We start from the raw sequence: 27,224 nt of genomic DNA, 5'->3' as shown, positions 1-27,224 counted from the left end.
GAAACGCAGGCAGTAGTTGATCCGGTCAAGACCGTCTGAGCCGGCCGTTCAAATACCTGGTCCTATAATACTTATCGCGAAGTCCCTTCCGGCCTGCCTGCGAGGCGTCCTCTCGAGCGGCTCGGGTTTTCCGTTCTCGCAGACATCTCTCAGGTGCGGTTCTCTTCTCGATTCGGGATTCCAGGGTTTCTTGTCCAAATTTTCGTTCTAATCTATTGTTTCGTCGTTCGATTGGTTCGAAATTACGTCTCGCTTCTACCCTCAAGGAAGATTTTTGTGGATTTGAGATGTTTCTCCCACTCTTTGATCCTGTTAGATCTGATCTGGTTTCCTGCAGTGATCACGCACGAATGGTCTTTGTTTTTGTCTTTACAAAAGCAACACTTTTTCCTTTGTTTTGATCGAATAGGTATTAGTATTGAAATCAAATAGTATCGATGTCTGCTATATTATTTTTATGTGAGCGAGCTGTAATAGACTAGGGTTTGGAGAGATATAAAAGGGGGGAGGGATGGAGCGTTATATGTGGTCTGAAGTTTCTGATTTTTTTCAGCGTTTCCGCATTTCTTTGCCGCTTGTTATTTCCCAACCTTCTAGCTTAATTCTTGAGTCTAGTTGTTACTTTAGATAAATCTAGAGATCTGCTGAGCATTGGGGCGATCCATTCTTTTCCGCATGACTCGAGCTTTTGACATGCTCTTGGTATCAGTCTTTGATCTAAGGTTTTCTCCTAATGAAAAATTTAGCCAAGATCGGTAAGATATCGGGGTTGAGATGAGCGTCCACACGCCTAGGGTTGAAGGTTGTGCTCGGAGTCTTTCAAAGTTATGATTCTTTTCTTTTCTTTTTTTTTAAAAAAATTCAAGATTGTATGTTTGGTTTTTGAAAAGGAGATTTTTTTTTTTTATATTTTTTTATTTTTTTTGAGGAGGTTTTTGGTTGTTGAAAAGAAAACAGGGATGGTGAGGAAAGCAAGAATGTAATCACATAATTATACTCAAAAAGTTGAAATTTCCAATTTCCAATGGTTTTAGTGCTTTTGAGAAATTCGATGCAACAAGAAACACACCTAAAATGTGCACTTCTTATTGTGCCTCCAAAAAAGCAGTCCCGAACTATATTTTCTACTACCTTGATACTGTTAGTAACAAAGCTGTAACGAAAAGAACATTGCATATAGAAGTAAGCCTGACAGACAAATATGTTACATATATTTAATATCACTAGTTAGGTTTAGAAAAGGGCTGGGCTGGGTCAGGCCACACCCCTATCTGAGTCCAGCCTAAAATAATTTTTTGAACTTTGGGTTGGACTTAGGATCGAAAATATTTTAACATTTAAGGCTCGAGCCTGAGTCTGGCCCAAACCTAATCGGGTTGGCCCGAGCTCGAGCCTGAGCCTTGACCCAAACCCCCTCCCTCGCCTTCTGTTTCTCTCCTTCTTTTCTCTCTCTCTCTCGAAACTTCCACACCTCTAAGTGACTTCCTGCTTCAGCGCGAGTGCTCCCACTCCCTCTCCCTTTCGTGTAGCTGTCGTGGTTGGTGATGGCGTCGGCCACCTCCTGCTTGGGCTTCTGCTTCATGTTTCCTCGGCTAAGCTCCAAGTATCGCTTCCCTCACATGTCAATCAGGGTCAAGGTGATGCCTTCCCTCAAGTAGTCTTTGCTGCCGCCGCCAAAGCATCTCTAGATGGGGAGGGCCAGGATTAGGGTGTTCTGGGGAGGGGTGGCAAATATCGAAATATAACGACTAATCTCAATCATTTTTTTTTTCTTTAGTTTTAAATTAATATTGGATCAACAAAATAAAAGAACACCGCAACCATCACCTCGTTACGAGGAAACTCTTTTACTTTTAATTTTTTTGATATAGGTCTTTGATTAGAAATTATTCAGAATTTCTAATACCCTATCCAAAACAAAAATCCCAGCTTTTTCCTCACCGACAACAAACTCCAACATACTAGAATCAAATGGAAGGATAATACACAAAATTTCAGATGATTCACGTTTTTCCTATTAAAGAATCGCCACATGATGCTCAAATACATGGAAAACAACAAAGTAACGATTGGATTCATCATGCAATCGGTCTAAAAAATCCAAATAAACCAACAGATCAATATAAGGGGAAAAACACACAATATAGAGGCGCAAAAATCGCATCGTTTCTCGGAGATCAATCATTCACGATTCTGGAACGACGAAGACGAAAGCGACAGAGATCACAACGGGGAGCGCCTTTCTCCCGTGGATGTTAATATATAGAAGGGGATTGTTTGGAGGCGACGCGCTGTGTTAACGCGATGACGTATGAGGAGATCGGATGAGCCTTCCTTTATCTCCAAGCAAACGCCGTATTTTTTTTTTTCTGAATTGGGACGACGGGCGGGATAAACGTGAACGAACGATAAAACTAAAAGCTTGGTGGGAAGTGGGCGGGGTCCTAATCGGGGGGCGGGGGCGGGGGGGGTGGGGGGGGCGGGATCCGACAAGAACTCACGGAGGCGAATGGCCTGATCGTGGCGGTCGTCCTTGAGGAGCTTTTGGAGGAGCTCGAACGTGATGAGCAGATACTTCTCCTCCAGCAGGAAATTCACCATCCAGTTGCACAGCGACGAGCGAGGGTGCGGAGAGGCGGTCGAAACCGTGGTTGGGGCAGTTAGCGACGGTGAGGAACTCGAGGTGGGAGTAGCAGAGGTGGGGGGGAGAGGAGAGGGCAGCGACGACGATGGCGGAGACGATGGCCTGGTCGCGAATGGTGGCGACGTCAGAAGAGGGGGGTTGGAGGAGGGCATCAAGGACTGGGGCGAGGGCGGCGGCGGGTGATGGGAGGGAGGAGGGATGGTGGTGGTCGTGGGCTAACTGGGGCGGAGAAGAAGGCCGAGGAGGAGAGTAGCTGGCGATGGGAGACGGAGGGGTGGTGGTGGTTGTGGGTGTGGGGCGGGGAACAATGCCAGGCTAAATTCAGGCCTAACATGAACAGGGAAGCGTAGACAATAGCTGGGGTTTTGTGTTGCGTGTTTTTTTTTTTTAATGTTAAAAATTTTGCATTAATTGAGCTGAGGAGAGGGGTACCAACTGGCGAACCCAATTCCCAATAACAAACTTCTAGGAAAACTAGTTTGAGTCAGCAGTAGAACATGAGGCCACTATAAAATGAGGTGACAATAGTAGAATCAGAAAACAATAACCTTATTAACACACATACCAAATTATTCATCCTTTTTTTCTCTAAGCATTCAAGAGAAGGCATATTCCAATTATAATTCAGAATAAGCTTACAACAGTCATGATTATTCAGCAAAGGTGCTCCCCTGGGACCAACCATATATACCTTTGTTTGTTGCAAATTAAATTGACCAAAGGAAAACAATATATATAGCTATGAAGTAATTCTCACACACAAGCACAGTTAATTATGGCTAACCACTAACAGATAGGAGAATGATTGTTGTTTATGCATTTGGTACTAACTTGATTTATCTAAGGTTATTCACACTACACCAAGAGGACATAGTAATTGTGGATGATAAATAAAAAAACATAGCATAATTATGAAACATTGACGAATTCAGAGTAATCTACATAATGGAAGAATTGCAGACCTGCCAAGATTCTTTGCCCTTGAAAGTATAGAGGAAGTGTTTTTCCTTCACATCTGGCAGGATTATCTTGTTCTCTCCTTTACAATAAAAATAAATGGTTGGTTTTCGAGCCAGAAATTCATGCGTTTTAAAAATCTGGATTGACCCAAGTGTAACAGTCTCTGTTGAGAAACTTCCTGCAAAGAAAGTCTTCAAAACCTCCACCACATAATGATAGAAACCAATACAAATACATAATTGACAACTTGATAGCATTTTCCAGCAAGGCATCATATCACACCAATCATCATGCTTCATTGTGTTTATGAATTTTAATCTTTTCAATAAATCAATATACACGTATGCAAAGAAAACCATATCTTCTTTTCAGTTTGCACTGAAATATTGTCTATTCTATCAACTGCTGCAAACTCCACTATAGCTCAATTTCCAAATTTTCCTATTCTTCCTAAACACCTTTAGGCTTGGATGTATATTCCATATCTTTCATGGTAGATATAGTAAGCCACAAATTTATATGGGCAAAGGCTACACATGCAACAATCAAGCACTGTATGTCAACCTGCACCCTCAAGCTCATATTAAGTATTTTTGGGGAAAAAGGGAAAAAAATTAATGAACAATGAAGAATCTGATGAACAATAATAATTTCACACCTACCCTAAACAAAACTTGTATTTTCACCATGTGATGCTTAAATAAATTAATCTCCAAACTCACTGCCAACTCTTGGTTTCGTCATTTTACTTGTAAATCCCAAAAATCATATCTAAAATTTAAGTAGAATTTAGCATCAGTTCAAACTTTATTCTTTATCTTCCTCTTTCTCACCACGTGAATGGGAAGCCTATGAAATCTCCCAACATTTCCCAGAAAATTCTAATAACAACGTATGCAGACAATCAATTTTCTCTCTTTTCCCTTTTCAAATAAGAGGGAAATCCACACAAAGTTTCTGCAAATACATACATATACATACATACATATACATACATACATATATATATATATATATATATATATATATATATATATATATATATATATCAAGAAAAAGGTAGAGAAATTGATTTCTTTACCGGGAACAGAGCTCGAAATGATGTAAAAAATGAGCAGGAGACGAGAAAATGGGGTCTGGGGAAGAAGAATACATCTGGGCCTCTTCATATAGATCGAATGTTGGACCAACGAGAGAAAGGGGAGGAGGCAGGAGGGAGGAGACGCCAGAGAGCAGAGAGGTCTCGAGGAGGAGGAGAGTGGAGAGAAGGGCGGGAATTGGGTTCTCCTCCAATGCCTAAGAAGGCGTCGCGGGAGAATGGCAACGGCCACAAAGGGCAGGGATTTTGCTACGCATGGGAATGGAAAGGGAAACGAGTTCAATTCGCGAAAATGACAAAAATACACTTTGATCCTTCACATTTTCATGAATAGTACTTGGGTCCAAAATTAAAAAAATTTTAAGTAGCACTATCAAATTAATTTATCACAGCGATGTGGTCCGATTGCTGCCTAAATTTGTAAGGCAAAGTTTATCATAAATTATCATGTGATCGTTATATGATAACTAATAGATGATGTTGTTCCTCGAGTATCTCTTTCTTTTAATTAGACTATGAGAGAGTAATCTAAGAAATCCTATCACAGTTGGTGGAGAGGTTTGGAGTTCTTGTGGCAAAGAGGAATCTAATCCTCCACCATGCCAACCACGAAAGATAGCTCCCAATCCTCCTTATCCACTCCCTCCATTCTTTTTGTCAACGTTGATGAGACTCTCTCTCTCCTCTCTATACCTAACAGCTTTCAAGCATGAAGATAATGCCCACATGGAGGGTTGATCAAGCAGCTTAGAGGTTGCATAGAGGAGCCTACATTCATTTTGAGGTGGAAGCCCTTTTACTTCAATAATTAAGAGTCTAGCTCTAGCAACTTAGGCTCTAAGAGCTCTAAGATTAGGACTTGTTCGAACTAAGTCTTCACCCACTTCATGATATCCTCCTTGCTTGTGAACATTCTCGGTTGTGGCCTACTCAGTGACTCTGGCAACACTATCCTAAATCAATACACACCTCCTTCCCTCATCATGCACTATGCTATCATGGTTTCTGATGCTGCATATCTCAATAACTCCACTGGCATCAATGACATCAACACCATTACTGGCTCCTTTGCCATTATTGCTATCACCACCGGTTGCTCTAGCTAAAAGTTTGATAGATGTATCTCGAAATCTATATCGATTAGTATGCTAAGGGACTTGATGTCCTTATGGATGATATTGCTAAGAAAACTAGATCACCGACCATATTGAACACAATGAGGTGGTGCATGGGTGACTTAAGGACGTGGCCATCCTAGCAAGATGCTTAACGATGTTATCAGCTTATTGCTAGACATATAATTATCAATTAACAATAAAAAATCTAGCTATGGACTGGTATAGTATCTTGTGTATCCCCTTAACACCATGAAGTTCGGATACTTCACCTTACTCAATGATGTTATCACTTTCAAAATGTCACCCTCTTGATCATGATCGCCTCGTTGGCCAATATCAGTGACAATGATGAGGCCTAGCGTGAACTAGTCCAGGTGTTGGAGGCAGCAATGCTAGTTGGGAAATGTGGGTATTTGTATAGATGAGAGGATTGCGTGGCCTTCGCAAGGATGGACTAAAGGAAAGGATAGACAACGACCATGATCTTGTCGCATCTCTATAATAAAGAAGATAAAAAAGAATAGATAAAATAGATAAGAAGAATTATCGAGCTTGAATTCTAAATTTTAAGATTCATAATTTTTGATAAGAATTTGGAGAAATTTTCTTTAAAATTACTTGATTTCCACTTCTATTTAGATCAAGTAATACAAAAAATGATTTTTTGTTTAATTCATCAAGAATTCAATTTTCTTGAAGGAATCTTTTAGAATTTTAGTTTAGAGGGATATAAGAAGAAATAAATTTGGGTATAAATAAAGAAAAAAATCTCATGAATCTTGTTTTGCCGCTATGAAGTAGAGGACTTTGACCATCTTGTTGATTCCCATAAGCATGAAGAAGTTTTGTAAGTTTAGAAGAGATATTAGAGGGGAGAGTTTGGGCTCTGAGATGGGAAAGAGATCTCAACTAAGGCCATGGTGGGGTCAATGAGAAAAGAGGTGAGAGGAACATGGAGATAAAGGATGAAAACTTCATTTTGGCTTCGATCTTGGGATAAAGAGCCCTTCCAACATTGGCCCTTTCTCAGGGAGATGGGATTAGAAGGAAAGTTAAAGCTTGAAAAAGTGTGGAACTATTGCACCTATAATAGTATCCAATTTAGTCTTGAAGATTTCTTCTTGGTATTATTGATAAGTAATTTAGTCTTTTGAACTTATTTGTTAATGGTGTTGGGGGTAGATAATAGGGTGGATCACATTATGATAATAAATTAATTAGGCGGTGTTTATTGTTACTTTTAAAATTTTGGAGTCTATGTATCTTTGTGAAAATTTGGAGGGCTTAAAGTGTCTTTCCTCCTTTTTAAGAAGGTAATTGCTTTTATAATTTTCTTGATTCATCCCATATATAATTGCATATTAGTTAAGGATTTTCTCTCCATCTTTATTAAAAGAATAATATAGATCATCTGTTAGAATTATATACTAGCTTAGAACTCCGTGCGATGCACGGCATGTATTTTTTTTTAAATAACATTTTTGTAAATTAAAAATTTAATATAATATAAAAGATATCATGGATGATATCAAATGTTTTAAATAAAAATATAAATATTTAAAAAATATTTTATTTTATTTTATTTTATTATATATATATATTTTAAATCTATATCAATTGAGATATAAAAAAGTTATGTTTTTTAAGGTTATATTTCGTAAGTCATCTGCCCTGACTTTCATTAGGGTACTTTCATCTTCACCAGAAAGACAAGGTATGTGACAAAATATTTTTATTAGTTATAGTGATTTTTTGGATCGAAAACGGGACGTTCTTCTTATAGCATTCTAACTAAAATCAATTTATCTCATCACCACATCTCATAAAAATTTTTTAATGCATAGGCCATCCAATCCAAATAAATTTACAGCATATCAATTTAATTCAAATAAATTATAATAAATATTCTTAGCAAAATTTTTAATACAAACTTAAAAAGAAGAAGAAGAAGAAGAAGAAGAAGAAGAAAGGAAATACGCAATGCAAAACCTCAGCTATTGTCTACGCTTCCCTGTTCATGTTAGGCCTGGATTTGGCCTGGCCTTGTTCCCCGCCCCACGCCCTCAACCACCACCACCCCTCCGTCTCCCATGGCCACCTGCTCTCCTCCTCGGCTTTCTTCTCTGCACCAGTTAGCCCACGACCACCACCATCCCTCCTCCCTCCCGTCACCCGCCGCCGCCCTCACACCATTCCTTGATGCCCTTCGTGCCCTCCTCCAACCCTCCTATTCTGACCCCGCCACCGTTTGCGATCAGGTCATCCTCTCCGCCATCGCCATCGCTGCCCTCCCCTCTTCCCCCCACCTCCACTGCTCCCATCTCGAGTCCCTCATCGTCGCTAACTGCCCCAACCATGGTTCCGATCACCTCTCCGCACCCTCGCTCGTCGCTGTGCAATGGGTGGTGAATTTTTCGCTGGAGGAGAAGTATCTGCTCACCGTGTTTGAGCTCCTCCAAGAACTCCTCGAGGACAGCCGCCACGATCAGGCCATCCGCCTCCGTGAGTTCTTCTCAGATCTTGCCCACTTCCCCCCGATCAGGACCCCGCCCACTTTCCCCCGATCAGATTGTCCGCTTCAACACCCTCCGAGGTATCATGACCCCCCTCCCCTTCCTCTTTCTTCCCCTCCTAGATCTCCGTCTCTTGGTCTCCTCCCCGTATGCCTTTGAATAATTAAAAAAAAATAATTTAAAATTTAAGTATTACTCCTTCCCGAGGCTTCCGTTTATATATATATATATTAGATTATTTTTTTATTTGATAGAAAAGTAAATCTTCGGCTGTAAATAAAAAAAAAATACATGCAATGAACTATTTCAGTATAAATTAATATGCAAATAAAATATTAAAGAATTAGAAAGAAATCAAAAGATATTAAATGATTAATAAATGAAAATCTATTATCCTGAATGCAACGGCCCCGTAGAAGAATAAGGTGGGATAAGATGGTGTTGGATAGATGAAGGGAATGGGCCTACAGGAGTTAAACATAGATAATAATGGAAGAATGATGCAACCACTCATAGGCGAAGATGAAGTTAATAAAAATGCTATTTATTTGTTTTTATTTAAATATTGTATAACTGATAAATTTCAAGATTTTTCTTTTTTTGTGTTAAGTTAGGAAGCCTTTTAAATGCCAATTGCACTTCATATAGCAGATGCTTGAAAATGCATATAGATGCTTGGTTTAATCTTAAAATACTAACAGACTAAATGGCAAACTTTGTATCAATTTGTGAAAGTTAACGAATTCATATGCCCATGAGAAAAAATATTATGGATTGTTGATCGAATCTAAAATAGCTTGTATATCCACGAGGCACAAGCATATATAGAAATTTTTTTTTTTTTTTTTTTTTGAGTCAAATATTGATCCTTTAGTTACTTGTAGTTCCTTGGTGAGATTACGTGACAGAAAGAGGAGAAAGTAAGTGGCGGGGGAAACGGCTTGAAGTGAGAAACGGTTTGTTTGCTTTGGGTTGTAGGCTCGTAGCCCATCTATATTAGCCGCCGCACTCTTGCGTTCTCGCCGCTCGAAGGGTTCAATACAAACCCTCTACCTTGCTAGCCGTGGTGACAGATGATGGTCCTCTTCTTCGATCTCAGCATCTCCTATCTCGAGAGGGAGGACGCCGCCGCACCGGAGAACAAGGCCCGACGGGACGCGCGGCTGAAGGCGGTGGTGAAGGCCATGGAGCTCGGCTACACCGCCGTCGCCTACGACCGCCCCTTCCGCGGTGTCATGTCCGACGCTGACCGTTGTAAGATCCCCCCCTTTCCCCTCTCCTCTCTCCTCGGCGCCGCCCCCGCCCTTGCCTCCACCGTCGCCTTCCACCGCGACATCCTCGGCGTCGCCCTCTCCGCCCCCTTCCGTCAGTACTCCCGCCTCACCGTCTCCATTAGCGCCAAGTCCGCCGCCGCGGCCCTCCACCCCGGGAACCCTGTTCTTAGGACCTACGACATCGCCGCCGTCCGGCCTTTCAACCAGGTGGCCTTCGACGAGGCCTGCAAGTTCTCTGAGGTACTATGCTTGTTGCTTGTTTATATTCCTTTACTTTCGCATATACTACTAGATCATCTTAAAACGCAATTGCTTGGTGGTTTCCTTCTTTCATTCTTCTTTGTAATGCACTGATACTAAATCCTAAGGATACGTTTTAGTTACCACTATTTTTCAATATGAATTTTCTGGACACGGCAATTATGATATTGAAAAAGTGAATAAAGTGTAAATATACATCAAAAACGAATCCTAGTAACGTGCTTTAGTCCTGATATTATGACTTTCACGAGATGGAACAGGAAGGGTCGATGGTCATTGAGGTATCTGTACTGGCTAGCTTCCTTCCTCTATCAAATCAGCATCTTACCTTCCCTTGGGGTGGGGCACTTGCTTTCATTGATGCTTGAAAGATTAGATTCACCTAAAGCCCTTAGGCAAGAGTTCGAAGGTTTCCTTTCCGACTTAAGCTTTTTCCTTCAACCATGCTACATTCACCGAATTGGTAATAAAGCTATCCGCTTTTGGGCTTTACGTATCTTTCCATCCTCCACTGGGGAACAGGTGTTAGGGATTTATTTTATGACTGTCCGTCTTTTGATTTGATTTATGTCCCTTAAACGATAATGAGGTATGATAAGGCTTACAGGAAAGATAGCTGACTTGAGGATATGAATTGGTATGAGAAAGTGAAGTTGGATTTAGCCAATTTTTCAAATATGAAAGGTAATAAGAAACAAACACTCCAACAATCTTGTTGAAGAAATTATGGAGTTACCCACTTTTCAGGGTAAGTGCTGAAGCAAAAAATGGAGATAAGTTTTGTAGTTTAATAAGAAACATAGGCATAGAGTTACATAAAGTTTCCAACACTCCAATAACCTTCTTGAAGTCATTCCTTTCTATGTGAACATAGCTCCACAGCTCATAAGGAATGGTCTTGTAGCTGTTCTTCCAATTGCAGTGGAGTATATGGTGTTTCCCAGCCTAAAGCCAATCTCAGTTGGCTATGGGATGGTGCAAGGAATGCAAATGTCATCTGAACTTTTCATCAGATAATAGATGAGATGCAAATTTCTCCTCAAGTCTATGAAGAAGAATTATATCAATGCTCTCTAAAAGAAAGTTGCTGATTTGGACTTCAGCAAAAGAAACTGCAGATTGCTTTGGATATCTTTAGGTTAAACTGAACCAAATGCCCTGGACCTAAATCAGTCCTGACCCCCCACCTGTACCAAATAAAAAATCCAATTGTTATTACTCTTTCTTATTCTACCGGTTCCAAAAAATCATTGATGCAGTGGGATTAGACCTAGAACCTCAATCACGGGTGCAATCAGTACTCTGGAAGTCAGGGTCAATTCGATGCTTGTTGATTTGTTTTTATTCATCTTCTTCTTAAGCAAGTGAGAAGATGAGTTTCAATCTGTTATATGTGTGATGTTAGTAATTTTATCTGTCTGTAGTTGTAATTAAGATGAAAAAGATAATGTGTAATGAGTAGAAGAGAGGGTAATTGTATTGTATGACCGAATGGATAGTGGACTTCAAGTGTGGAAGTGATGCTGGTTTATGATGCACCTGCTTATAGTCAACTGTTATATGTATTTTGATGGTGTATTTTCTTTTCTTCTAGATAATGGACATGAACTGTGATAAAGCAAGTTTAATAGAAAAAAAGGATTGTTTCCCCTGAACAATCATGTTTTTTTAGCCAGAAAAAAAAGAAGAAAAAAATAAAACATAGTTTATGGTCATTGATATAGTGTATTTGTTTATGTCTTAAAACCAAGATCGAAATCTTCCGTAAACTGATAATTGTCAAACATTATGCCAGCTTTTGTGATAAACCATATGGATCTTCTGTTGCTGACTACTCCTATAAAGGGTGGATGGGTCCATTGCAACAAAGTTTCGGCCTCCTTGATGTGTCATTGTAGTGTGATCTACCATGTATTGTAGAATTGTTATATGTTTATATTTTTCAGGTTTTGTTTGTTATAGCATTCCTTGATTTTTATTTACCTTTAAATTCAAATTTATGGTTTGTTGACTATTCTCAACAAGAGATATTTTTCTACAGGTTGATATAATTTCGATAGACTTCTCTCAGAGACTTCCTTTCCGTTTAAAGCTTCCAATGGTAGAAGTTGCAATTAAGGTGCTGTATGAGTTTGCTCTTTAATTTTCTTAATGAAGTTATGCTCTGTGATTGCATTAATATAATAAATGAAAATTGTGACATAATTTCCTGTGGACTTAATCTATACCTGATTTCATTGCAGCGTGGGTTATATTTTGAGATAACCTACTCTCACCTTATTGCTGATGTTCATGTCAGGAGACAAATGCTATCAGATGCCAAGGTAAATAGTCACTCATTACAATTAATAAATTTGCTTCACCATCTTACTTTAGTTAATAAATTAAGTTAAACCATTTTTAGCATATAGCTGCCTCATTCCAAAGATTGTGAGCATTTGATAAGGGCCATGATTCATGGTGCTTGTATATTGAAGCCAAAGTCATATTCCTGAAATCAACCCAATAAATTTTATTGTAGGTTTGGACTATTTAGTTGCTTGCTTTCTCCCCCCTTGTTGCAATCTTATAGTTTTAACTATAATAGAGGCAGGACATCTATGCCACAACTAGTCTTTGACAGGAATAAGTCATTTTTATGTTAAGAGTCTATCTTGACAGGAATATGTCACTTCTATGTTAAGGGTCCGTCTTGTCTCCACTCATTAATTGCAAGCCAGAAAGTCGTTACAGTTCATAGGAGGGTTGATGAAATGTTGATTATGAAAATAATAGCCTTTAAATTTTAAAGCTACACTCTAGTTTGTCCTATTTCAGGAAAAAGTTTGGTTCTTGTTGGTTTATTTCTTTTGGAAAATGATTGTTAGTTCTGTTTGCAATAATAATTGCATTTGGCTATAAGTTGATAAGATGGGCCCATTCTGTAGGATATAATTTTCTGCCATTTTGGATTTGTGCTTATTTTCTTCCTTTGTGTCATTTTAAGCATGTAAGTACAATATATACACATGCACACAAAGGAGGGAGTTGACTAGAACTTCTCTTTTTGGAGCACTTAAAATAAGGAAATGTCGCCTAACCAGTTAAAGGTTTTCCTTTATCGCGTGATGTGTAAAGGGTTTGTAATGGGGATTAGGGAAGGAGGCTTTGTATAGGGAAAGAACAATATTAGCTTTCAAAAATAGAACAAATGGGTCTGCATTTCAGCATTTGAGGTGAACCATAGCCAACTTAGATCCAATTTGAAGCAAAATACTATATATTTATGCTTGATCTTACACCAGGCTGTCTACTCAGGTTTTATCTAGGGTGGCAAATCTGGATTCACCTTGATTCTATCTGCATAGTTACACTTAATTCTACTATAAACGGTATAATACTTAACCTCTGGGCCTAAATACTAGTATGGGATTTATACAGATACCCCCCCCCAAAAAAAAAATCTTCAGAAAATACCCGTAGTGCTTTTGTTTTGCTATTATTGGAAGGCTCATAATGCTTTGAGGTTATAGTTGTTATCTACTTTTGGTGACAACACTGGAGCCATACCCTGTTCGTATAATATTTGCTTGACATCTCATTTAACTGCCATGTCTAACAGGTCTCCAGACAATCTAGCCCCACCCATATTGAGTTTGTGGGGGGATAAGGTTGGTCATATTGGGTTAGTGAGCTTGGCCACATTTTACCACACCACTTTCACTCTTTATTAATCCGATAGACCTTCCAAGCTAATTCTCACTTCACCTATCAATCCGTTTGCAATTAGTGAGGTAAGCATCATGCCTAGACAATTCATGTATAAGCTTGAGCAACAACTCAATGTACTGTAGATTTTGGTTGGAATTTCAGGTCAGTGAGAAACTATGACTGCTAAGAGTGGTTGCTTTGTCCAAGAAGATATTGCTGGAGGATCATTCAACAATGCTTAAATAGAACTTATCAAGGCTTGTTTTTTTCCTTTTCGTGGATTGTTGGTAGATAACTTGAGAGATTATACAAAACTAAAGATCAAGGAAATACAGGGAGCAATCCTATGCTTGTGTATGAGTATTTTGTGATACTCTTTTCTCAATCAACAGAACTGGGCTTCTTTTTATTACCTGAGTCTGAGTGTTCACAACATCAGTCTTTCCTGTACTGCATGTTTCAGATGCCTTATCATGCCAGCTAGCTATTAGTTAATGGTTAGATATGAACTCACTCATCTAAATATTCACTTCTTCAACTGACAGCTACTAGTGGATTGGACACGAGGGAAGAATCTCATCATCTCAAGTGCTGCTTCCACTGCAAATGAAATTAGAGGACCATGTGATGTTGCAAATTTATCTGCATTTTTGCTTGGCCTCTCCATTGAGAGAGCAAAAGCAAATATTTCCGAGAACTGCAGGTTTTGTATATTTTGTTCTTCTAATATTACTGCAATCAATCTTATGCATTTTTTTTATTTTCCCTTTTTTAAGTCTGAGAATTCATATTAGCTTGTTTCATTGGTATGCAGATCACTGGTAGCTAATGCCTTAAAAAAGAAGCATTGCTATAAGGAAGCTATCAGAATTGAAAGAATTTTGCCTGAGGAACAATTGGATTCTGAAAGGGTTTGGTTTGGTGACTGTAACAATTGGGATCCTATCTCTAGTGGCCAAGGTGATTTGCCATCATTGGATGATATGACAAAGTTTTTCTCTTGTGCCAGCAAACAGTCTAAAAGTTCAAATGCAATTGATTTCACATCAATAGCTGATGGAATGCCATTCTCATTCAGTCAGCATCAAACACAGGTCTCCTCTCCTAAGATAGTGGGGTCATCTGCTGCTGTAGATGGCACCCCTCTTGCTGCAACCAGTGATGTCACCCAGCAAGAGGTGTCTAATGAGCTTCTAGTTGAGAATCGGATGCTGATGGATACAACACCATCAGAACAGCAAAAGACTGTCATGTCATTCTCATTTGGTCAACATCAAACACATATCTCCTCTCCTAAGAAACTAGGGTCATCTGCTGCTGCAGAAGGCACCCCTCTTGCTGCAACTGGTGATGTCACACAGCAAGAGATGTCTAATGAGCTTCCGGTTGAGAATAGAACACCAATGGATACAACACCATTAGAATGGCAAGAGTCTGTCACAAGTGTTTTGGCTTCGTCATTTGACATGGAAACATCATTTGCTAATGCTGAAGAACCTGACCCAGATGTTGTGGTGGATAACGACCTCAAAAGTTCCAATAGACATACTATGATTTCTGATGCAGCTGATGTGCCTATATGTAGTGCAGTGTTGGAGGATTGTAAGTTCACAGGTGAGGAAAATCTTTTGCCATCTAATGCTAATCCAGTTTGTTCGACTCTTTTTGAGGTCTGTGGGCCATCCGATAGATGTTTGGAGGATCATACAAGTCCAGACCAGTCTGATAATGTTCCAGTTGCAATTCAGACTCCTACTGATGTCTCGGAAGATATGTACTCCATCAATGTTGCAAGCAGTCAGATCTCATCAAGGGATAATGAGTCATTTTTCACCATTTCCATTGAGAAAGATATGCCAAAAGAGAAAGAAACAGAGAAAAATGTTGAGGAAGGGCTGAAGGATGAAAATATTAATGCCTGTGGCTTATATTTGCAAAGCGATATTGATAAGCCTTCAGAAAGTGATGAAAGAGAGGATCTGAGCTCATTGGCAGATGACATACCTTTAGAGGACACTCTCATGGACAGAAAAGAACAAGGGCTAGGAGAAATTGTTTTGACTGAAAGTGATGAAGTATTGAAGGAGTTTACATCTGGCAAAAATGAACAAATAGAAAATAGTTCAGCAGCTGCTAACAGGGGCACATCCTGCAAGATTAAGTCAGGTAGCACATTCATTGAACTTGAAGCTTATTTTAGAACTAGTTGTATCTTCATGATGTTTCCAAAAGAGCTTCTAATAATACTATTTTTGCCTTTTATTCTTGATTGTTTACATTACTCTTTGATATATCCAGTGAAACGAGGAAGCAGGCAAAGGCCGGTCTATCCAGCTTTCCCATTGCCTTTCAAGGGTTTGTTTAAGCCAATGCTTTTCAAGAAGAAAATATGTCAGTTCCAAAGACCAAGAAAACATTTGTAAGGATGACTAGTGATTATTGACTTTTAACAAACATTTTTTTTTAAAGAACATCCTTTCCAACCATTTTCATTAATATCATTACTTCTTCCCATTTCTGCAGTTCTGCTTTATCACTTGGTACTTGTTGTCAGTAAGTCTCATTTAAGAAAAAAAAAGAAAAGAAAAAGAAAGAAAGATCAATTGCATGAGCATTTTTGCAAGAATGATTCCTTGCTGCTAGCTGCAGTAAATGTTTTGTTTTAATTTAATATATTATTTATAAATTTTATACACATATATATAGATGCATAGAGGTAGGAAGAATGCCGACTTTTCTATAGTCCATTATCATTGTTATTATCAAGTTATATAATAGATGGCTACTGTTGTCCTTGGTATGATCTAGCCAGTGACTTGAAAAATTGCTGGCTGGATTATTAACCAAACCTTTTATGCATAAATAAAGGGATTCTGCAACTGTTCGATCTTGGAAAAGTTTGCACTGGATTTTAATTGCATAATGTCATTGTTGTATTTCTTAGTTTTTAATTATCATCACAGTTATTATTTTGATATTATCTAGAGATGAAGGAGTTTATTTAGATTACTATGAAGAATTGTCACCATAAGAATATTGTGGTAATGATACCATTTTTTGTTTACTGTAGTATACAGACATAACCGGACTAGCTCTCTTGACTTCGTGTTCTCAGGAAGCTCATGCAATTAGGTTGACTAAATGAAGATAAAGTATGTTGATTACACCCTTACTGACATTTAACAATATTGGAAAACTCACGTCATTTAAGCATCTTCCTGAGATGTTTTATACTCTTTTTCATAAGCATTTATCAAGGTAAAAGAGGGAATCTTGGAAGTTGAGGTTGGAAGAAAGGACCTTTTGCTGTAGCTTGTAAATTCTATCAAAACAATGAAGATTTTGAATTTTAAAATGATATTAACTAACATACTTACAAAACAAAAATTGTTAGCCTACCAAAACTTAACAAGTAAACTAATTAGAATTACCATAATCTCTCCAGTCCTTGTGGAAGCTCGGTAGGTGGAGCCATCAACGTAGGGTGACAAACTTGCTTTAGAAACTCCCTAGAATTTCGAACATGCGCCTGCTTCCTGAGTCATTCCTTATTATAACTTCTCAAATGCTTGCTTTCCTGAAGCGGCACCCATGCCTTGCTCCTAATTCTGGCAACCAAGAGTTGAACTCTAGGGTAGCAATTTATGACCTAGCCCACCAATCTGACCCTCAACCAACCTGAGATAAGCGGATAATGGTTTTGCATGAATAATTCCAGTCATATATGGATTCACCCAACTTAATCCATTTATTAAATATGGTGGGTCTGGGTTTAGAGTTCTGACCTGTTTAACCTACTTCAACCCATTTATTAAATGGGTTGGGTCAGCATGGTTACGGCACCACCCATTAAACCATTTGGTACCATCTAACATGTTATCACAATCTTAACCTGATCTCACCTTTTTATTGAATAGGTAAGGCGGGTTGGTTCAGGTTCCTTGTTTCGTAAAACATTATGTTTGGTTTTGGATTTATGACTTGTTAATAAACGGATAATGTTCAGGTTGACAGTTTTTCCTTAATACCTATGTGGCTATGTCTCAACCTGACCTGATCCAATCCAGACTAATTGCCACCCTATTGAGCTCAAACTTAGCCAATGATAAGAAATTAAGAATAGGACTCTAGAAAATTTTAGTTAAAAAGGACTCCTCAAAGGCCAAACTCTAGAAAATATTAGTAAAGAGTGAGGACTGAGAAACAAGGGAAATAATTTCAACAAAATCCCATACTTTTACACCATTTGCTGAAATTTCATGAATATCTCCCCCCCTCAGCCATTGTTGTGCAACCTTCATCATTCATTACCCGAGTATTTTTGCAATTCATTGGCTTAAATTCTTGAAATATGCCATCTTTGGCAAACTGCCACTTCCAGTCATCTTCCAGACGGTATCCTGAAAATAAGTCAACTTTGTGAGGCTCATTAACAGCCCATCAACAGTGGAGCCAAATAAACTGTACTAAGCCACCATATATGGGAAAACTTCTATCAGTGGAGATCTATCCTTGTTGTTTTACCATGCAATTAGTAAGTTTTCACCAGTTATGCTTATGACTTTATTCTGTCCTGCACTAGATTTTAAAGCAACTTTTTTTTATGAATGCAGAGTTTTGTGAGCTGGGTTAACTAATTCTGAATTGTTAGAGCCTTGATGAGTGTAATAAATTTGGAGAATTACACTAAGCCAGGCCTGATAGTCATCCCTTGATGTGGTCATCAATTATATTATTGGAGTTATGAGTTGTAGTGGCATATTTTATTTTGCTGTTTGGGTGTCAAAAAATTTTTTGCTGATGGAAGTGATACTCTCTTGCCACCTTAAGAATGTCATTTTAACCTTTTATATTACATGTCAACAGTATATTTTTAGTAAAGAACAATATCTTTCATTCTGACCTATATGCTGCTTCCCACTGGCTTGCATAAATTTTCTATTTTAAGATCGCATTCAACCAAGCATTTTTGCACCAACTATTGTAAACCCAATTATGATCGTAGAGATAAAACATTATTTTTCTTGTTAATCTATTAACAACCTCTTGAAAACTGAGCCCTGCTTATCTTGTGTGCCTGAAGGTAAGATGTATATTTGAGAAAGGGGAAAACCATGCTTCTTGGGATGCACAGGGCGGTAGTGAATACTATTCTTCTTCTTATGCGTCCTTTAACAATAGCCTTCATAGTCATATGCGTTCAATCCCTTGTGTAAACATTGCAATGCCAAGAAGCAGCATGAGGTAGTATGCCTGTTCTGAATGCCAAAACCAATACTCTGAGATGATGGACACTGTTGGTTGCATGAACTTCATCATTTTGTGCTATAGCCAGCTGAAGTTAATCTTATGTTTGTGTGGTACCTAGGCATTTCAGCTGGGGTTATGGACTGGGGCTTATATTGTCTTCTGGCAAGCTTTTTCCTGAGCAAATAATTGGTGATTGAAACAACATTTCTTGCCAACAAACAACTGAGTTTCTAACAAATTAAGGATCAGAAATATTTTGATTGCTTTGTACCTTTTGTTGCAGTTAAGGAAAATCATGCTGCCACTCAAGCTCTTAGATAACCACATATATGATCATTGACTTTTTTACTTCATATTACTTGGATTTAAGCACACCTTGATACCTTGGTTATCTAAATCTTCTATCTTGGACTGAAGCATCCAAATATATTGGTGATAAGTGGTTTCCGATATGAGGTTGCTGGAAAGTGGGTATTGTCTATGCAAAGAATCGACCAATGTCATGGGAATGCTAGCCAAAATGCTTTCCACCTTGCCGGATTGCTTGTTACTTGGCCACGGAATAAAGTTGCCTATGATGTCCAATAACCTTTTCATCGTGACATCCAAACCAGAATAAATTATACATCAATAATTTAATCAAAGGTTTTTATGATACTAGGTTACAAGTTTATAATTTCTATATCTTTATATCATCAAGATGAAAGGCTAAAGTAGCCTCAAATTTCCTGTTTTACCTTGACACTCATGTACAACTCCTAGAATCTGTGTATGGTACATATCTAAATCCAATACACATTAGACACTTAGATACTTATAAAAAGATTTAAATGCAACCTTGTTCATTTTAAATATTGGTCAAGAATGTAAATTTAAGATAACTTGGAAAGTGTCACTTTTCAGAAATTGCTGAGCTAGTTGGGAAATTTTAAATGAGAAATATGCATATTGGAAAAACCTTAACATATAATTGTTTTAATATTTTCTTTGATGAAATACCTAAATATATAATATTTAATCAAAATTATTTTTTCCATGTATTCCCATATCTCCTTTCTTTACTCTTTCCAAGTCACACACTTGGATACTTGTCTGAATTAGATTCTTGCATCCGCATCCATGCAACACTGCAGATCTTCCATAATCATATCTCTAGGTCTAACAACTAATTTGAAGCAAATGCTACCTTATCATATGTCTTTCTTTTTTCCCTTTTATTTGCTTATATTTCGATTTTGAGAAATACAGTCGTATTGTGCCATCGCTTGGGTTTGAACCTTGGACCCAAGTTCTGTTGACTACCTTATCATATGTCTCTCATTTTTCATATACACCTTTAGCTTAGCAAACCTTTACTGATCATATTTATCTTTTGAATTGAAATCAACCTCATCAATATCTTGCATCAGTTAACGCAATGATCAATTGTGTCTTCTGACTTGACCCAAATATCCAATGTGCTCCTCTGCATTCTCTTTGCCACTGATCCAGTCCATCTTAGTCATTCATCCTCTTATTGGGTCCTTCAGGCCAAAAATCATTCTGACAAAATTTGTCAAGATAGCTTTGTGTTGTCTGCTTTGCGATTATCTTACTCCATTCACATATTTTTTATGTTTGATCGGAACCATGCAACTATGTTGCTATGACGTTTTATTATGATCATTGGAGTAACCTAGTGGTCAATGTTCCATCTCGTGCATGGACTGACATCGTGAGTTCTCTGGGAGTCAACATTTTTCTAGGATTTTTCATGTGCTAACCGGTTATGAGGTTTAACCTTCCAGTGATAGAACATCTTCTCTATGTTTGATGCTTTTGTATACCTTGGGGTGAGCATGCATCTATACTTGGACAACTGTATGAGGTGCTAAACAAAAATGAGGAACGTCTAGCCATGATGAAATTTAATATACAAAAGAAAAAATCATGCCTATAGATTGAGTGATTCAGAGTTTTGTTGCTAGCCATGATGTCGAATGGCAAGAAATTCATGGACATGCAACAAAAAATGCTAAGCCTTTGAAGATGGTTACAAAAATTTAATAGATAATTGAGGTTCTGAAGGTAAACTGCTGCTCTGTTAACTTGGTTAAAGAATGCTCTGCTGGTTCAATTGGCTTCCATACTTGGCCTATCTCAAGCCAATTTTATTTTACTTTCAGGGCCAGATGTCACTTTATAGTCATGTTTATGATGCTGTGCAGGAAAATTTTGTAGATTCCCTTTTCTCCTATATAGTCTCCAGGAGCAATTGAAGTTGTCAGTAACATAACTGCATTTTTTTCATCAGTTAACCAACATATGCTTCTTAGTTGAAGCTGACCAAGTTTCCTGGGCATTCTATGAATCCTAGTTTTGGATTTTTGAAATCCCTGTGTTTCTGGCTTTCACCATAGGGGATTCATGTGCTGGGAGAGAATCTTGATGGATACACTAATTTTTGGAGCATGGGAAGGGTCAGAAACCACACGCCTATATCAACTTTTGTGGTATACATGGGCATGGCAAGTGAATTCATGCATTTTCTCATTTAGCATTTTTTGTAGTCAGTTTTAAGATGGCTCAGAAGCATGGGATACTAGGGGAAAAAGTTGCCTTCTTCTCGAGGGAAGGAAACAGTATCTTTCATAGGGTGCAGCAAATCCTTGGATCTCTTCCTATCTCTTTGGTGGTGGCATGTTACCAGTGTTTGTGCCACTAGAAGAGAAATGGTCTACTTCAAACTTTTTTGATGTGGCATTTGTAGCTTTATATCTCTGGCCACCTCTAAGAGACTGGCCACATCCCATTTCCACCCATTCACATCACATGTCAACACATTGTCTCTTCCATGCCCAAACATAGGTGGCTATAGGCCATTGAGTTCTTAGCTCTTATGGTAATCTTAGTTGCATAGGCTGTTACATTGAAGATGGTCTTCTACAAAGTCCTTGATGCCCATCAACTGACCAATTATTGCCTTCCCACTTACAGGTATAGTGGTGTGACTATTTTGCTTGTTGACCTACTACAAGAAAAACCTAAAACTATAATATTGCACCATATCCTGATCTTCCCACTTGTTTTCCCTATGTTACCATCCATGAAACAAAGCATAGATGAGCAGGAAATATGAATGAAAACTGTATATGATACAATAGTTTTTCATGATTCATGCACGGTATGAACCTTTTATTTCACTTATCTGCTCAATTCCTCTCCATTTGCCATTGTAGTTTTGGTGCATGATTCAAGTATGGTCATCCTTAAAGTATTTTTTTAACCATAACATCATGGTCCTGCAGATTTTCATGAAAGGTACTTAAGCTAATCTGTTCTAAATCTAACTAGCTAGCTACCATGTGGGGCTTAGGTAATGTCCCTTGGAGTCCAAGATTCGGCCAGTCTTCATGAACTCTGCAGCACTCACGCTCCAAGTGGGATCTCTAGTTTGTTGCATGTAAAGAGTCAACATCTCTCTGCAGGCGATGATATCGGTGGGTGCTCGTGGACTTTATCATGTCGGTTTGGCCATGCCACCAAGTTGGTGATCTTACACTGTCATGTTATGTCAATGGGATATGAAACCCTGGAGGTGGAGCTGCAGGTGGGGTTCATGGAGTATGTGGAGGAATAGGAGATGATTGGTCTACCATTGGCTTGGATCACTTTCTGTTTGCTTACCAACCAATCGGCGACCGAAACAGCATTGCTTGCCAATTAATCAGCGACTGAAGCAACACACTTGCCAGCCAATAGATGCCTGAAACAACATCAGTGTCCTGATGGCTTTATCTAGTACCTTTGCAGGCAGACATCTTTCAAAGCAGAAATCATTCCCCCACCCAGGCCTCTTGTAGGATGTTCTTTCGGAGCTTGATCAGAGTCTGGTGGACCAAAGACAGAGCAATTTCTAATCGTTGTAGCTAACTCCAGAAATTCTCTCCTTTTTGTCAACATATTATTTTGAAGTCTCATTTCATTGAAGGGAATAGGACATCATAAAGTTTGCTGGTTTTTTCAAGTATCAAATCGAGGACATGTGTCGGCTGTCGATAGATGGTGGTTGTTGTTCATATTTTTCTCGAGCACTTGAAAAAGATGTTTTCAGCTACTAATCTTTGAGTTACGGATATGATTGCACATTTATGCCTTTCAGTTTGCTGAAGTCTGCCTGCTAAGTCTCTCTTTCTTGAGTTATTTCGCTGGGAGTTATTCTCTTTTGCTTCATGAGGTAAGTGGTGGGGCCTCTTTTTTTATATGTGGTCAAATGAAAGTTGATCATGGATACCTGTTGGCACATTATTTTTAAGATATTGCTGGAAAGTGAGAAGCCCACCTCACCTATGGTGTCTGACCGAATAATCACCACTATGTTAAGAGATTGCATCCCATCGCCTCGTATACTTTTTACTCATCGATGGTCATCTGCCCATATTGGAAGAGGACCCTTGGGATTGGACATCGGAGAAGAATCGCACCAGTTGGTGCTTGTCTCATGCGTCCTTTTAGATGGAGTGTTAAATTGCTAGACGGAAATTTAGTGCCTTAGTGGGAGTTGCTGGCCGGTTTTTCATGGGATGGAAGGTGTCCTTCATGCATTGGACCAACTTATCAATTGTTCCTCACCTAGTGGTCTCTTCAAGCTATAATGTTTTACCAGGAAAGAAATTACTAAAACTCTCTCTCTCTCTCTTCCGGAGAAACTGAAGGGCTCTCTGTGACTGAGTTCTAATATATTCCTTTAGGATAGGATTCCATCTTTTCTGGGCTAAAAGTTATATCTTATTCCATCGAAAGCACGCCGTGAAGTATGACTTGCACTCTATTAAAAAAAAGAAAAAAAGCCGAGTGTAAAAGCTGCACTCTTTTATCAAAAAATAAAAAGGTTAGAACTTGCACTCCAGAGAGAGGACAAGGGAAAGAAGGAGACCCTACGAGCGTAGTGCCTGGTACCCTGCTAGTGGTCATGAGCCAAAGAGTCAAAAGGATGGTCTTGGTCGGTGGCTTCTCAACGGGGGGGCCGGGGGCCGGTTCTCACCATGTTGCTGTTGGATTGGAGCCTTTTGTTCTCAATGTGATGGTCTAAATTTTTCTTCTTCCTCTTTGCTTTCTGAACAGCCCATCATCTTCTATTGCAGTGAAATAACAGAACAAATGAAGCATAATGCACGTTGGTTGTAATTAACGTTCTGCTAAAATTTGGTTGGATCTACCATGTTTTCTGTAGGCCAAATGACTAGCGTAAATTGGCTTGCAAACTTTACTACTCGACATGAATTCATTGTAGGAAGAAATAAATTTGATAGAAATTATGATGACGGCAACAGTGAAAAGTGCATTTTTAATAGAAGTCATCATTGTCATCATCGTCATCATCATCAATGAAGTGCTTCAAGTGGGAATCTCATTTTACAAGTCAAGTCTATAACTAGTCTTTAAAAATATGCTAGATGTACTTTATCTTTCGCATCATAATCTCTCAAAATTTGAAGAGAGAAAGGTTCCACAATTTTTTTTTTTTTAAAAGAGAAGAAAAAGGTGTATCTCCCTCTATCAATGCAGTCCCTATCTTATTTTCTAACCCAAAGAAGGGCATCTGATTTTACTTTGCTTTTCATATGTAAATAATAAATAATTCTTTTTGGTGGACTCATTCAATAATTAGTAAACTTGGTAAGACTGAACGTGAGGGACATTATTAGACCATAAGGAGCATTGCTGCGTAGGAGTGAGGTCTGAGGCTGGTCTTTTCATCTCTCTCTTTTCCACCCAACCACCCCATTTGAGTCTGTCTCCCTCTAATCAATGTCTAGATAGACAGGCAAAGAGGATAGATTAGGGTGGCGGTGCTCATGATAAGTAAAACATCAACAAAGATTATTTAAGTGCCTTGCATGGTTAACACTTTGGGAATTAACTCATTGGCTAGAAATCTAGGACCATTCTAAGTTTGATAGCAAGAAATTAAGAAGGAAGAGAACGGTTATGCATTTGAGCCACCTTAGGACTTCCATCTGAATTGACTAAAACAGGCATGTCAAATCTAAATCGGGGAGTTGACCTTCTGTTGACCAAACTCGAACTGTTATCCTTGAGTTGATTGAGATATGCCCACTTTTGGTTGCTTTCTAGAGAGAGAGAGATGGCGATCGGCGATGACCAGGTACATGGGGCATTCACCATTCCGAAAACCCGACAGCCCAACACAATGGTGGGGTTTGACTCAGAGTTTTGGGGAGAGATGGCCATGGCTATGTTCTTGAGACACACCTAGAATGTTTTTTTGTCGTGCTCCACAGGGAACGCTATGATGTGGCCAACCTGTGAGTCTATGTCCTAAAAACAAATTGTGGATTTGTTGGTTGCATGGTTAGTTATTCGTTTCCTAGTTTAGATGGAGGCTGACTCGAAATTATAATAAAATTGGAGGAATCCTATGCTTCCAACTCATCTCGAAGCTTTTCTTAAGACCTTAATGATTTAGGAAAGGAGTAACACTGCTGGATAAGTGGAGATGGACTGACAACCATCTCCAACCTGACATGTAAGAAATTTTTCTTTAAACCGTGATATATGGCAAAGTAGTTTCATGGCTCATACAGCTTATCTGAATAGTTGGTTTTAAATGAGAAAAATCGACACACTTTTGTGGCCTAGTGGAATATGCCATGCTTAGGGTCAAAGAAAAGTTATGAAAAAAAAAAAAAAAATTATAATGACCACAGCATAGGATGCTGTTTTACAAACCATAAGAGTTTACATTTATCTTCACTAGGTTTCTTAAATAGCATCTTCTTTATTTTTATATTATTTTCATAACTATTTCATTCTTATTATGACTAAAATTTGCCAAAACATATTGGTTGTCTCTTCAGTGTATGTTTTGGATTCCATACTCGGATCTAGAGAGCTAGAAATCATTACATTTCTTGATATAAATATATGTATGCGTAAACTTTTACATACATATATATGTTCATGTACACACATATATGCATGCATGCGTAGGAATGTTGAAATATGATTAAAATTTACTAGAATTGCATTCAGGTAAATAGACATGCTATTTTTTTAAAAAAAATATTTAACACAATTACAAGCAAAAATAGACTTGCGATACAAAAAATATATTGTCATCTTAAGAGTGCTTATTTTTGCATGCGTGTGGATATCTTATGATTTATGGATATCTCCTTACAATCCTTGGACATAAATTTCGAATGATATAGCAGGAGGCAGAGTGAATCACTATCGACTTGCCTCTAAATCCGGTCCAATATACTTTACTTATCATGTACTAGATTCACAGAGCTTTGGAATTTATGACCACTCATTTGTCTTCAGCTAGTTTGGAAATATTCTCCAAAGTGTGGCACGGTGTATTTATGGAAGAAAAGTCACTAATCAAACCATCTTAAAGTTTAAAGGAAAAGGTGGGGACACTGCACCATGCATGACACTTAAAGAAGGAATAGAGCAACCCTTTTCTTTGTCTTTTTTTTTTTTTTTTCTTTTCTTCCGTACTCGTTTGGAATCTGCTTGGTCGTAGTCCCAAACACAATCTCCAAAGTACGCACACGAATGCATCACCCAAAGTCTGGCAAGGAATAAAGCCTTGTTGAAGCTTCAGGAAAGCTGAATTCCAGTCTCTCATCGATATTCTAAAAGAATAATTAAAGGATAGAGATCACTTATTTAAGACTACAATATTATGGCACCGAGAGTGCAACATGGAGATATTTATGAAGCCATTAGATCGCTTGGTTGGATTTGCAATAGCTTGGGTGATCAGCCATGAAGTTTTCCAAGTCCGGACAGATATGGATCTAATAATATGATATTTTGGGAAGAATTACAACCTCACGTACGTTAGCTCAAGTTTACCAAAGTTTGCACTGCCCAGATATTCCATTAAAGAAATTGAAGTATAATAAAGATGGAGAATGAAGATACAGTACTCAAGTCTCTTTCATCTAGAAACAAGATCCCTAGTTCTCACCAATGAATGCCGACTGAGTAAGTTTTTTTATTTCAGTCTTGCAGTTAGTCACTAGATTTACAGCCCGTACTTCATATCTTTAGGTTTGCATGTCTATCCTCAACAGATATTTCTTATCATAAAAACTAGATTGGCAAAATGAACACGAGCTGGCTCCCTATTAGGTGAGTAAAAAATGGGGAAACAAAAGGGCATTGGATTTGGCCCAAAATTTTAATTTAATTTTCCTTTCCCTGGATCTTGATTACGGTGGGTTTCAAGTCTACCTTTTGTACATTGATGTTTGCTATATTTAAAATGAAAGCCTAAGTGAAGCTATTGCTCAATCATCTTTTGCATTGAGCTTGAAAGTACAGATAAAAGAGGATTACTATCATTGTTAATGCCATTCTAGCACATAGCTTTGCTTGCTAATATGATTATACATGTTT

The 27,224-nt window shown here is 38.4% G+C and overlaps 1 protein-coding gene across 11 annotated transcripts; it reads left to right on the top strand.

The window, feature by feature from the left end:
- Window positions 1–22,949, top strand: LOC105046161 (uncharacterized). 11 transcript variants are annotated; one of them, XR_012141687.1, is made up of 9 exons: window positions 1–153; window positions 9,219–9,848; window positions 11,911–11,988; window positions 12,113–12,193; window positions 14,105–14,262; window positions 14,374–15,725; window positions 15,858–15,950; window positions 18,643–18,803; window positions 22,097–22,949. XR_012141687.1 is itself a non-coding variant. In XM_029264818.2 (8 exons), the coding sequence occupies exons 2-8, from the start codon at window positions 9,408–9,410 to the stop codon at window positions 22,203–22,205; spliced, it is 2,244 nt and encodes a 747-aa protein (XP_029120651.1). In that variant the 5' UTR covers window positions 1–153; window positions 9,219–9,407; the 3' UTR covers window positions 22,206–22,949. The 11 variants fall into 11 exon arrangements, 8 of the variants coding, with proteins under 8 accessions (XP_029120651.1, XP_073114627.1, XP_019706309.1 ...); XR_012141686.1 differs by having other exon boundaries at window positions 15,858–15,978; window positions 22,165–22,949; XR_002164820.3 differs by having other exon boundaries at window positions 15,858–15,978.
- Window positions 22,950–27,224: the final 4,275 nt, after the last annotated feature.

Source organism: Elaeis guineensis, chromosome 5 (genome assembly GCF_000442705.2).
Source record: "Elaeis guineensis isolate ETL-2024a chromosome 5, EG11, whole genome shotgun sequence".
In the NCBI taxonomy this organism is placed as follows: domain Eukaryota; kingdom Viridiplantae; phylum Streptophyta; class Magnoliopsida; order Arecales; family Arecaceae; genus Elaeis; species Elaeis guineensis.
The sequence above is the reverse complement of the archived record's forward strand: the minus strand, read 5'-3'. Positions and strand labels throughout refer to the sequence as shown.